This window comes from Polypterus senegalus, chromosome 15 (genome assembly GCF_016835505.1).
Source record: "Polypterus senegalus isolate Bchr_013 chromosome 15, ASM1683550v1, whole genome shotgun sequence".
NCBI classification, from domain to species: Eukaryota; Metazoa; Chordata; class Cladistia; order Polypteriformes; family Polypteridae; genus Polypterus; species Polypterus senegalus.
Window position 1 is genome coordinate 118,088,315 of NC_053168.1, and position 13,359 is coordinate 118,101,673.

At 33.6% G+C, this 13,359-nt stretch overlaps 1 protein-coding gene across 1 annotated transcript in view; it reads right to left on the minus strand.

Moving 5' to 3' along the window:
- The window catches only part of LOC120516042 (vacuolar protein sorting-associated protein 13B-like), a 614,714-nt gene that overhangs the window by 423,924 nt on the left and 177,431 nt on the right, over positions 1-13,359 (minus strand). Inside the window, exons 13-15 of the mRNA XM_039737477.1 lie at positions 9,012-9,206; positions 6,662-6,831; positions 6,163-6,357 (exon numbers count right to left, since the gene is read on the minus strand). Coding sequence (XP_039593411.1) covers positions 6,163-6,357; positions 6,662-6,831; positions 9,012-9,206 — 560 coding nt within the window. The remainder of the gene's footprint in view (positions 1-6,162; positions 6,358-6,661; positions 6,832-9,011; positions 9,207-13,359) is intronic.

The following is a 13,359-nucleotide window of genomic DNA, read 5'->3' on the forward strand; positions in this document are numbered from 1 at the left end:
CTCTTGCTAGTAAGCAAAGAAAGGAAAATGTAATCACTAAGATATTGAAATACTCAAAAAGTTAAGAATGGTTTAACATATTTAATTAATTTTAGACAACATCGATATATTACATGTCAGATTCTAAAACAATATTTTGCTTTTATTTTAAATACAAAAGGACATTCTTTTCCATTATGATAGGGTATGTGGGCTGAGATTCATCCAGCTGTGCAAGATAAGACTGCATGCTATCAATGAAAGAAGTCACAATAGATTGGTAATTAGGCAGTAATGTCCGATTGAGTTTTACGCAAAGCTAGATTCAGGGATTACTGACTGACTGCATTATCTTGGCAATATCCCCTCAGATCTGTGTATTAATGAATTCTTTAACTAACAAATAATAAATTAATTGATCCTCTTCTTCTTAAATTGCTTTTGTCATTAGTAATTTCTTCTTCCGTCTATCTAACTGGCAATTTCAATTAGTTATGGAATCTTGGCAAAGATATTTCTTAGTGCAGGACATTATTGTTCTAATAGAGTAAAACTAGTAGAACATACTGGTCTTAAGGTTTTTTTCCTTTAATCTTTATTTAATATTTATTCTGACAATAATACTGATTTTGTCTTTCTATCTATCCTTTCTCAAGTTGTCTGATTTGATTCATATTATTTGGTTTATTGTGAAGTTTGTGTTTGTTCCGACCTTGTTATACTTGAAATTCATTTCAATCCTGGTAATACATATTTGAATATTAAGATTTTTTTTTCTTTAACTACAGGTTTTTAACAGCTTTCTCCTCTTCCCAATTTTGATATTAGTGGAGTTATTGCACTTTAAGGCCTTTGTGCCATTTTTGGGAATAAACAGGAATTAAGTTTAAACTTGGGTGAAGTTTCTCAAGGCTCTTCTGTTTTTTTTGGGTCTGCTCCCTTTCTGAGCTTTATAACAGGTAGGATCACATCATTAACTGCCACTATGTCATAGATAGCATAAAGAGATTTCACTTTTCTTAGTCTGTTCCACTTCTTTATTCCAATCTCCACTGATAATTAAAAAATTAATATTGTTCTTCATTTTCACTCTGTCAGAGACATGCTCTCCATTTCCCTCCTGTCAAATACTAGTCTGTCATCAAAATCCTTCTATCTTGTTTTCTTAGGAACATCAAAAAACCTTTTAGTAAGAAATTTACTTGAGCCAGATTGGACGGGGGTCTCATTAAAAGATTTAGAATTATACTACTGGACAAACATCATCCATGTCAAGAGCTGGACTGACTAGTATTCCAAACTGCTATCCTGGTTTGCCAAACACTGTGTGCACAATTATTAGGCAAGTTGTATTTTTGAGGATTAATTTTAATATGGAACAAACACAGTGCTATCAGTCAATCCAAAATGTTAATAAACCTGAAACCTGAATGTTTCACAAAGGAAATGTGAGTGTGAACATCATCAGGGGAATACATATGTGCACACAATTATTAGGCAACTATTAGTGTGCAGATTTATTATGCAACTAAAGGAAAAATGAAAATTTTCCCATCTCACTTGTTTATTTTCATCTGTTATAGTGAGAATAATAAACAAACACCTCAAAATTTACAAATAAACATCTCTGACATTTCAAAAAAATCAATCAATCAATCAATGACCAATATAGCCACCCTTCTTTCCAATAACAGTCATAAGCCTTTCCATTCATGGAGTCTGTCAGTTTCTTGATCTGTTGACGATCAGCTTTTGTGGAGCAGTGACTACAGCCTCCCAGACACTCTTCAGAGAGGTGTATTGTTTTTCTCCCCCGTAAATCTAGCGTTTAAGAAGTGCCCACAAGTTCTCGATGGGGTTTAGGTCAGATGAGGAAGGGGGGCCATGTCATTATTCCTTCATCTTTAAGGCCTTTACTGGCTGGCCACGCAGTGGAGAACTTCGATGCAAGTGATGGAGCATTGGCCTGCATAAAAATCATGGTCTTTTTCCTGTATCACTGTTTGAAGAAAGTGTCTTGAAAAACTGGCAGTAGGTTTGGGAGTTGATTTTGAGTTCATCTTCAATGCAAAAGGTCCAACTAGCTCATCTTTAAAAATACCAGCTCATACCAGTACCCCACCTCCACGTTGGAGTGGAGCTCTGTGCCCATTACTGATCCACAGGTCCATCCATCTGGTCCATCAAGAGTCACTCTCATCTCATCGGTCCATAAAACCTTTGAAAAAAATCTGTCTTCAGATATTTCTTGGCCCAGTTTTGACGTTTCAACTTATGTTTCTTGTTCAGTGGTGGTTGGGTTTCAGCCCTCCTTACCTTGGCCATGTCTTTGAGCACTGAACACCTTGTACTTCTGGGCACTCCAGGTAGGTTGCAGCTCTGGAATATGAAAGTACTGGAGGATAATGGGTTCCTGGTAGCTTCACGTTTGATTCTTCTCAAATCTTTGGCAGCTAATTTGCATCTTTTGTTCTCAATAAGTTTCTTGCGACCCTGTTGACTATTTGCAACAAAATGTTTGATGGTTCTGTGATCACACACCAATATCTTAGCAATTCCAAAAGTGCTGCATCCCTCTGAAAGACTTTTTACAATTTTTGACCTTTCAGAGTCAGTTAAATCTCTTTTTTGGCCCATTTTGCCCGAGGAAAACTAGCTGCCTAATAATTCTGCACACCTTGATATAGGGTGTTGATCTCCTTAGGCCACACCCTCCCTCATTACACAAATACACATCACCTGACGTGCTTAAATCCAATAAGCATTCAAGTTAATACAGCTTGGAGTTGGAATATACGCATAAAAATGATGATATGGTCAAAATACTCACTTGCCTAATAATTGTGCACACAGTGTAGAAGTTAAATAGATTTTCCTTGGTTAGTTTCAATTCACTCCTTCACCACTTTGAAAGTCACTTCATATCCTTCCAATTCAATCCTCTGATCTCTTACTTTACTGGTAAATGGAGTTGGGTTAAAATTGAAGTAGGCATCTATACATGATAATACCCTTACTTTTTTTATATTTTGGGATGCAAGATGTCCTTTCTGTCTTGGTTCATCAGGACTCTTGGGAGAAATATTTCATGCTTTCCATGCCTTGTTTTCTATCCCTTCCTCTTCTTACTTCCAGCCCTTAAGCCATGTGAACTTCAGTTATCTTCTCCTTATCTCTTCCATTGCATTTAGTATAATTTGTTTCCCTTACATCTAGACAATGCCAATTGCCACTATGCATCCTGCATTCTGTAAAGTACTTTACAAACCTTTTTGTTACACTTAAATTGGAAGCTTGACCATTTTCCACCATTTTATCCTGAAAACCCACTTTTAAATTTTCTAATTTTATTCCAAAAACCATAATCTTCAACATAATTTAAATTTACCCATCATCTACACTATATCCTGCTGTCCACAATACTATCACTATTCTGTAACACTAGAATTACCAAAGCCTATGAAAAAACTTGTAAACCCACCTTAAATCCCTTCGCACCTCTCCATCAGCGTTTTTTGTCTTGTAAACGTGTTGATATGCCTAAGCAACAAGCAGCCTGCTATACCATTCCACCACACCCCCCACCCTGACCACCGCCAAAGAACGGGTAAAAAGTTCTCCCAGTTCAAGCCTTGATTATCTGGGAGTGAGCAACCTAGAATTGTACAGAATAAATAATTTCACGTGTGTTCCATGTCTACAACAATCTATGTAAACACATCGTTAAAACAGAAACGTTTTTCATGTATTAATAATAAATGACAAAATGTAGACACGAACTGTATAATGTGTGAAGACTGATGGCCAAATATCAAATAAACACTTTTACAAAAGGTAAAAGTGCAATACGACAGCTTCTGTGGTTCAGTGGTAAGAACTGCTGAGTTATAATCCAAAGATCGTGAGTTTGAAACCAGTTCTTCCACAAATCTACCGTTTTGAGTAGTGAGCTGCTCTTATTGTTAATATTATACAATAAAAACATACATTTGGTTTGTGTCTGTAGCAGCCGGTGTAAATTTATAGTAGTTGTAAAAGTTAGCTTTTTTTTATTTTTACTTTTATTCTCTCAGTCACGATCACAACACAACACAACAACAACCACCCCCACCACCCCAGATCTGACGCTGTTAGCTTATATCTGAAACTGGGAACAAATGTAGATGTGAGTGATGTTTTGAGACAATGGAACTGGAAATTCTCTGATCTGGAGTGGTTAAAAGCTGACACGCAAACACTGGTGAATCTGCCTTATTCATATCTCATTGTCACTTGAAATTTTTTTATTCAGTTTTACTGCATGTTCCTGCTCACGCTTAATTGGTATGCACCTTATGGTCCATGATGTCAAAGCCACACTGAAAAAAAACAGAGACATAGGTATATATGAGGTGTCAGGCTGTCTCTAACTGCTCTCATTCCTAATCTTCTCTAGTGACAATTCTACTTTAATCACAGGATACGTGGGACATGATCATAAATAATATTGCAAAAGTTTCAAAATTTAAAAGAAGGTATCAAATTATTACACTTAAAGCCATGGCTAATTTATGAGTAACTATGATGCATTAGGAAGAAGAAAAGATAATGTCTTGAATGTGGCTAGAGAAAAGTCCATGGGTTTCACAGAGATGTTTTATAAAAAAAAAAAAAAAACAAGAATTAAGAATTAGTATTCACACTGGCTTTGTTCTCATAATTTGCATTAAATTTGTTTCAACGCCATTCTTTCTTCAGCCTAGGTTGAAATTTTATATCTAAATACATATCTCCTAAAGGAAGATAGTATCTGACTTCAATGAGCTAAATAAATTCATGGTTGACACCTGTGATGTTCCAACTAACAAAGTGTAATAAAATATCACTCGAGTGATTTTTACAATTAAAATTTATCAGTAGCATAAGTATTTTTTATATTATCTAGTTCTGAATGTCCTTTAGAATGTCTTGGTTTGTCCTTCTGGCAATTAAACATTTAAACTGTTACTTGCCTAACTCTGCATCCAATAATATCTTAAAATAACTTGGTGGATGACAGAAAAACAAGAGTCTTGGAAAAGAATTCTAGAACACAAAAGACACAAACTATAAAGTAATAAATCAAGGATGCGTATTAAATGAATCAAAACTGCATATTATTTTCCATATATATAAACATATCTCTCCATTATAAAAAAAATTCTTGGGACGAGACATGATCTATTGGACGGTCAAGTCATACCCTACTTACAACTATTTTCCAACAAGACCATGGTCATCTAACCTCTCAGTTGTTGGGATGGTTAAAAATTTGGGGCCAGAAAAAAGACAAAGTACAATGTCGTAAACAATTCAAAAATGTTGCCGCAATACACATGTAGAGCAGGTTAGAGATAATGGAAGTAGGAAAATTTGAAAGTCTCAACAAAATGACAAAAAAAGATCACATTAGCACAAACAAATGGAAAATATTACTCGGTGAAATAACGGAACGGCGAAAAGAGATCAAATAGTGTTTGAGGATGTCTGGGGGAGAAGAGAGACAAGGCAGTGAGACAAAAGGACAGCTGCTATACAGGCTTTTAAATGTTTGAAGCGCTGCACAACATGCAGATCATGCAGCACAGCAGCAAGCCAGCAGCTGATCAAGTAAAGAGGAGGTTATATATAAAAAAAAAAAAAAAAACTATTTGTTTCCCATTATATCACTGTTTAAGAGGGGTTTTGGAGGAGCGACTGCGTCTCCTTGGGATGTGTTCAGCCCCCCTATTTACAACAGGGCGTAGGGGGCACAGTAGTAGTAACTCATAAAATTATTGCAATGATTATTGAGATGCACATGTAAACACTATACTTAAATCTTCACATTATAGTTGACCATATACAGATGCTCTACTATTTCTTTCACTTAGGGTTTTTATGTTTATACAATTCTGTAGTTCATTAAGTCTTCATCTTGAATATCACTATAAGCAGGAAAAGAAAGTGCATTGTAGTATCATTACAAGTGAGATTTTAATCCAAAGTGGCAGTGGTCATCTGTTTTATCTGAGTGTTTAGTTACTGGAGGGAGGATTGGTCCACATTACCTTATACATATACATTTGTACTCAATTACCCATTAAATCAAAAGATGACGACAAACTAATATTACTAGCATTAGCACTTAAAGTTAAGCATCTAACATAGAAGAACACATATTACCTTAAGGTAACAGTGTGCGTAACAGTGATGAAGAAGATTATCAGATGGCTGGCTAAGGTTGCTGACAGTACTGACAAGATCATCTGCATACATTGGCACTGAATGCTCCACGTTGACCTTGTCAACCTGTATTTGCAGGGCAGGCAAAGGTCGTATGGGTTGGAAAGGAGAAGCGTTAACAGGAAGTGAAGATTTCTGGAATGAGGCAAAAATAAATAAATAAATATTTCACATACTATCAATCTCATCAGATAAATATATACAATGGAACTGTGTTTAAATACTAAAGCCAGGTATAATAAAATATGCATGATTAAGAATTATAAAAACTTTATTTAAAATCACTGCACAAATTACCTTTACCTGCTGTGGTATGTGACATGTAATAACTTGCTGAGAGTATGATCAACTTACCTTTTAAAGACAAGTTTAAGAACTCCTGATTTTGAACTAATTGTACTCAAAGACATGCAGACAGCTCTCTAAAGTTTAATATTACCTTCTCGCCCATAATTACAGGTAAAAGGCAATCCAGCAAGTTGAACTCGGCCACTGGAATAGTAATGGACATTTTCAAAATTGTGACAGAAGTAAGCCGAGATGGAATGAATTCCTCCAGGGCAGCCACATCTTCGACACTTGGTAGTATCCTGTTTTCATCCACAGTATCTGTAAAGAAAGCAGCCAACCACAACCAGTTAATAAAAACAGTAGCTGACCTAGCAATAGGTTGTAGATGACAGTTCTCAAGTATTCTTTCTCTTCACTTCAAAGACACAATTCTAGAGACAAGCTGAATTTCTATATAACAAAACAGGTGATAAAAAAAAGAAATGAATTTTTCATTTTTATGTAATGTGCACTGAGGTAGGAATAGTTTTTAATGATTTTAAAAATGATTAATTATTACGGCTATTAATAATAGACTCAAAGCATACATTATCGTCACATTCATGAATTCTTTATAATGAGCATACAATAGGAATTTTAATTTAATGAATTTTAAAAACATAGATAAAAATCTAACTAGACTGTAATTGACAGACTGGAGACAAAGGCATTACAATAATTCTGTTTTCTTTGTAAATAACTGACCACAGATTTGTGAAGAAAAAGTCAGTATTTAGTATTATACATTGCACTAGATTAGGCACAGGCTAATTTAAAATGAAATTGAATATATATAATATGAAATTTTGTTAACATGTAGAATTCTTCAGGCTGTTTGGTAAAAATAAGCATCTTTTTACATATAGTATGCTAAACATAAATCCAAAATCAAAGTACAATACACTACAAATGGCAATGCAATAAACCAAGATTCTTGATTAGTAAGACTAAAATAGCATGCTGTAAAGGTAAAGTAATGGAGCTCAAAAGATTGAGGTAATGTACAACATAGCATATATACACATAACATCCATCAGTAAGACTGATAGGTTAATACTATGACACTCTTAAGAGATTATTACAATTATTTTAATAATTTTAAAATGTTTGTAATATTTAACAATAACTGTGAAAAAACAAACTGCTGGTGGGATTCATGAAAAGAATTCAATATATTTTATAATGACTCTATAATCACTCTTCATTGCACATGAGCCTTTATCGAATCATGGGGTAGCTTTTCTACATTAACTACCTCACTCTTTTCATCATGTCCTTCGTAAATGTGTGAACAATCCATAGTTAAGAACAACTTTATTCAATCCATTATGTAAATGATTTTGTTTATTACTAAATAGTCAATGCAGTTTTCAATTCATAATTCAGAATAATGACTTCAATGCATAATTACCACACTTAGTGGCTCAATTAAACATAATCTGCATATAAAGGTATTGGGACATGCCGGAGCCCTTTTTCAGCCTTGCTCTACTGGTGCATGCTTATTCTTGAGTACCTCTGAGTATAGACTAACATAAGTATTTAATAATATTTAATATTGTTTTTTTTTTTTTGTGTATCAGTATACTGCTGCTGGATTATTTGAATTTCCCCTTGGGATTAATAAAGTATCAATCTATCTATCTATTTCCTAAATTCAGCCCATGTGTACAATATTCAAATAAAACTAAACAAATAAATTATTTGATTAAATAAATGGCTACATTATGAAAAGACGGCCAGAGAGAGAGACAAAAATACCAAATACGTACAAATGATCTGAGGCAAATTTCCAGTACTCAAAACATGAGATATGCAGTTTGGTAACTGCACAATAGATTAGTTTTACTCATTTCTGGAAGAAACATAATTTCAAAAGTGTTGTGCTAGTCTGTTTCAGGATAAAGTGTTTCACTTGTGTATGTTGAGCTTTAGATTTTAATACGTATTTATTGCATTCATTAACAATATAAACTTATACTGAACAATATACAATACCTTTTTTGTTCCACTTAACAGGTAAAAACACTGAAATGATACATGAAATTAACTGTGCTGACTGGATCTTTCAGTGCACTTTAATGAACTGATCTTTTTTACATCAATGTTTCACTTACACTTAACTCATAAGAGGTGTACCAGTTTTCAGGTGCTTTTATTTGACATCAGTGTGGTTAAACAAAAAATACCAGATCTTCATTCAAGGAATGATCTTCTATTCTTGCACTTTTTGAAAAAGTGTCTTTGAAATTGAAAAGGCAAATACTTTAGGAAAAACAGATTGAGACCTTTGGAATCTGTTTTTCATGAAGTATTTGCCTTTTCAATTTCAAAGACACTTTTTCAAAAAGTGCAAGAATAGAAGATCATTCCTTGAATGAACATTTGTTATTTTGGTATTACAGACTTGCAATAGGGGCTTGTGAAAACAAATAGATGAGCTTAAGGAAAGCACAAACCTGACTTAGCTCTACTGTATGGTTCATATTCATGTTCCAGACCGCAGGCTACCATTTTTAATATTCTGTGGACAGCACTGCTATCAAGCCGGAGATCCATAAGTCCAACAACAAGTCGCTTGACAGACGTCTCTTGAATGACAGATTGATCGTCATCTTTGTTAATTAAAGAATAATCCAGCTGGACCCCAATGCCTAAAATACATTTAATAAAGAAGCAGTATTTAATACAATGTTCAAATACATTTATAAGCATTTCTTTCAAAAGTTTAAAATTCATAGAAAACTTAATAGAATCTGAAAAAAAATGCCAAAAATATTATTAGCCATATTTTAAAATAAAGAATATGTCAATTTTGTTGTTACACACCAAGAGAGCAGTCAGAAAGTTAAACATAGTATTTTATTACTTTTATACAGAGAAGGAGACTGAAGAGTCAGACTTGAGTAACACATTTTGATGACTTCGAACTTGACTCAAAAAAATCAAATAGAATTTGAATTTGAACAGCAATGCCTTTTATTTGGACTTCGACTTCCGCCTTGTGACTCCTAAAGAACTGACGTCCAACCTTAGCTCATTTGTGCACTAAGCAATGATACGTAACACTTAGCTAAACCATAGGTCAGTAATTGTGAAATGACAAGCAGCTTAACTTTACAAATGACTACTGTTGATTTGATGCATTATAGAAATAAATGTTATTATACTTGCATTTGTTGCATGCACAAGGCTGTGTGGCTGTTAAGAAATAGCTATTCGGGCAAGCGTGTGTCTGAATATTGTCAAAACTGTGCTCAAACCCTAATGGTCAGTTAGGATAAAACAACATTCCAAGTCGGTATCTTTTTCTGTATGTGCACAATTTTTCTTGTGCCAAGATGTGAGTAGACGACATGGGTTAGATTAAGCACTTGTTAATTTGTCCTAAATAAAGCTAAAAACATTAAAATTACTAAAAGACATTTGTTTCCATGACTGTTCCTACATTCACCAGTAAACCAATGGGAAGCACAGAGTATGATCACCCTCTTAATTTTTTCCCTTCGTGCTCAGTAAGGAAAAGACTTTCAATTTTACTAAAATAAATAAAATGATTCTTTAACTTACTGTTGCTCTTGAAGTTCATGCTTTTCTTGCTTAAATTATCAACTCTATGCTGCCCTACAATATTACATCAAAACCAGCAGAAATTGAGAAGAGCTACAATTGTGGATTGCTGCTAAAGTGCAAGATTAAGAATATTTATAAAAACAAAAAAATATTAACTGACTTAATATAAATATACTAATAACTAAAACATAAATAAAAAAAGAACACAAATTGTATGTGTGATGGGGGCAGAGATAATGATTGAAAATACCACAAAGGGAGTTACATTAGTAACAAATGGAAATAATAAATGAAAACTCACACTTATAGCATATTAAAATGAAAAGAGTAATAATTAAATAAAAATAATCAAACAAAAAAGTATATAATAGAAATTAGTTATCAAAGGCTGTATACAGTTGTGCAAGTTTGAACGTTTGTGAACTCTTTAAAATTTTCTATATTTCTGTAAAAATATGACCTAAAACATCATTAGATTTTCACTTAAGTCCTAAAAGTAGATAAAGAGAAACCAGTTAAACAAATGAGACAAAAATATTAAAACGTGGTCATTTATTTATTAAGGAAAATGATCGAATATTACATATTTGTGAGTGGCCAAAGTATAAGTATGTGAACCTTTGCTTTTAGTATCTGGTGTGACCCCCCTTTGCAGCACTAACTGCAACTAAACGTTTCTGGTAACATTTGATCATTCCTAAACACCGGCTTAGAGGAATTTTAGCCCATTCCTCTGTACAGAGCAACTTCAACTCCGGGATGTTGGTGGGTTTCCTCACATTAACTGCTCGCTTCAGGTCCTTCCATAACATTTCGATTGGATTATGATCAGAAATTTAATTGGCCATTACAAAACATTTACTTTACTCTTCTTTAACCATTCTTTGGTAGAACGACTTGTGTGCTTAGGGTCATTGTCTTGCTGCATGACCCACCTTTTCTTGAGATTCAGTTTATGGACAGATGTCCTGATATTTTCCTTTAGAATTCTCTGATATCATTCATAATTCATTGTTCCATCAATGAAGGCACGTTGTCCTGGCCCAGATGCAGCAAAACAGGCCCAAACCATGATACTACCACCACCATGTTTCACAGATGGGATAAGGTTCTTATGCTGGAATGCAGTGTTTTCCTTTCTCCAAACATAACGCTTTCAATTAAATGAAAAAGTTCTATTTTGATCTAATCCGCCCACAAAACATTCTTCCAATAGCCTTCTGGTTTGTCCATGTGATCTTTAGCAAACTGCAGATGAGCAGCAATGTTTTTTTTGAAGAGCAGTGGCTTTCTCCTTGCAACCCTGCAATGCACACCATTGTTGTTCAGTGTTCTCCTAATAGTGGACTCATGAACATGAACATTAGCCAATGTGAGAGAGGCCTTCAGTTGCCTAGAAGTTACTCTGGGGTCCTTTGTGACCTCGACGACTATTACACGCCTTGCTCTTGGAGTGATCTTTGTTGGTCGACCACTCCTGGGGAGAGTAACAATGGTCTTGAATTTCCTTCATTTGTACACAATCTGTCTGACTGTGGACTGGTGGAGTCCAACTCTTTAGAGATGGTTTTGTAAGGTTTTCCAGCCTGATCAGCATCAACAACTCTTTTCTGAGGTCCTCAGAAATCTCCTTTATTAGTGCCATGATACACTTCCACAAACATGTGTTGTGAAGAGCAGACTTTGATAGATCCCTGTAGTTTAAATAACACCGGGTGCCCACTCACACCTGATTGTCATCCCATTGATTGAAACACCTGACTCTAATTTCACCTTCAAACTAACTACTAATCCTAGAGGTTCACATACTTTTGCCACTCACAAATATGTAATATTCGATCATTCTCCTCAATAAATAAATCACCAAGTATAATATTTTTGTCTCATTTGTTTAACTGGTTTCTCTTTATCTACTTTTAGGACGAGTGAAAATCTGATGATGTTTTAGGTCATATTTATGCAGAAATATAGAAAATTCTAAAGGGTTCACAAACTTTCAAGCATAACTGTGTATATATATATATATATATATATATATATATATATATATATATATATATATATATATATATACACATATACACAGGTATATATATATATATATATATATATATATATATATATATATATACACAGTATATATATATATATATATATATATATATATAGATAGATAGAGACTTTGATAATTATACATTTAATTATAATAATTACACATAAAATATTTACATATATTAATCAGAATACAGTTTTAAAAAAATGTATAAAGTGAATGACAAATACAAAGGGAAACATATATAATAGAAAAACTGAAGGACAATACAAGTAATTTTAATATATATATATATATATATATATATAGAGAGAGAGAGAGGACTCATCATGGGCCCTCAAATCCTCAATGTATTTATCTGAAGTTGATCATTTCTGAATTTGTTACACCACCAGTATCTACGGGAATTTCCGACTGAGAATTTGTAAACTTCTTACTATATACATATATACACATAAAATATACATAATAATGTACATATATATTTACATAATTATCAATTATATTGACATGTATGGTCCTTAAATTTTCCAATAGAAGGAATTTATTTTGCATGTATCAGCTTTATTATTTCTTGACAATTACTATACAGTAGATGTACGGTCTCCAATAATTATATTTAAATTTTTTTTATTGCATTGCTTTATTTAATTATTACTCTTTACAGTTTTTATAATACAACTGTGTATTATGATTTATTATTCCTGCTTACAGTAGTTTCCATCATGTTACTTTCACTGATTTTGTTTTGATACGTCCGATTTATTATTTATTACTCCTACTTACTGTAATTTCCATTGTGTTCAATCATTATCTCTAAATTTGGGCGGCACAGTGACAGTAGTAGTGCTGTTCTCTGGGCATAACGTGAGCTACCACAGCTACGCTGATGACACGCAGCTGTATTTATCAATAGCACCTGATGACCCCGACTCTTTTGTTTCACTAACACAATGTCTTACTTGTATTTCTAAATGGATGAGTAATCATTTTCTCAAGCTAAATAAAGAGAAAACAGAAATTTTAGTGATTGGTAATAGCGGATATAATGAAGTTATTAGAAATAAATTTGATGCATTAGGATTAAAAGTCAAGATGGAGGTAAAGAATTTAGGGGTAACTGTTGACTATGACCTGAATTTTAATTCGCATATTAATCAGATGACTAGGACAGCATTTTT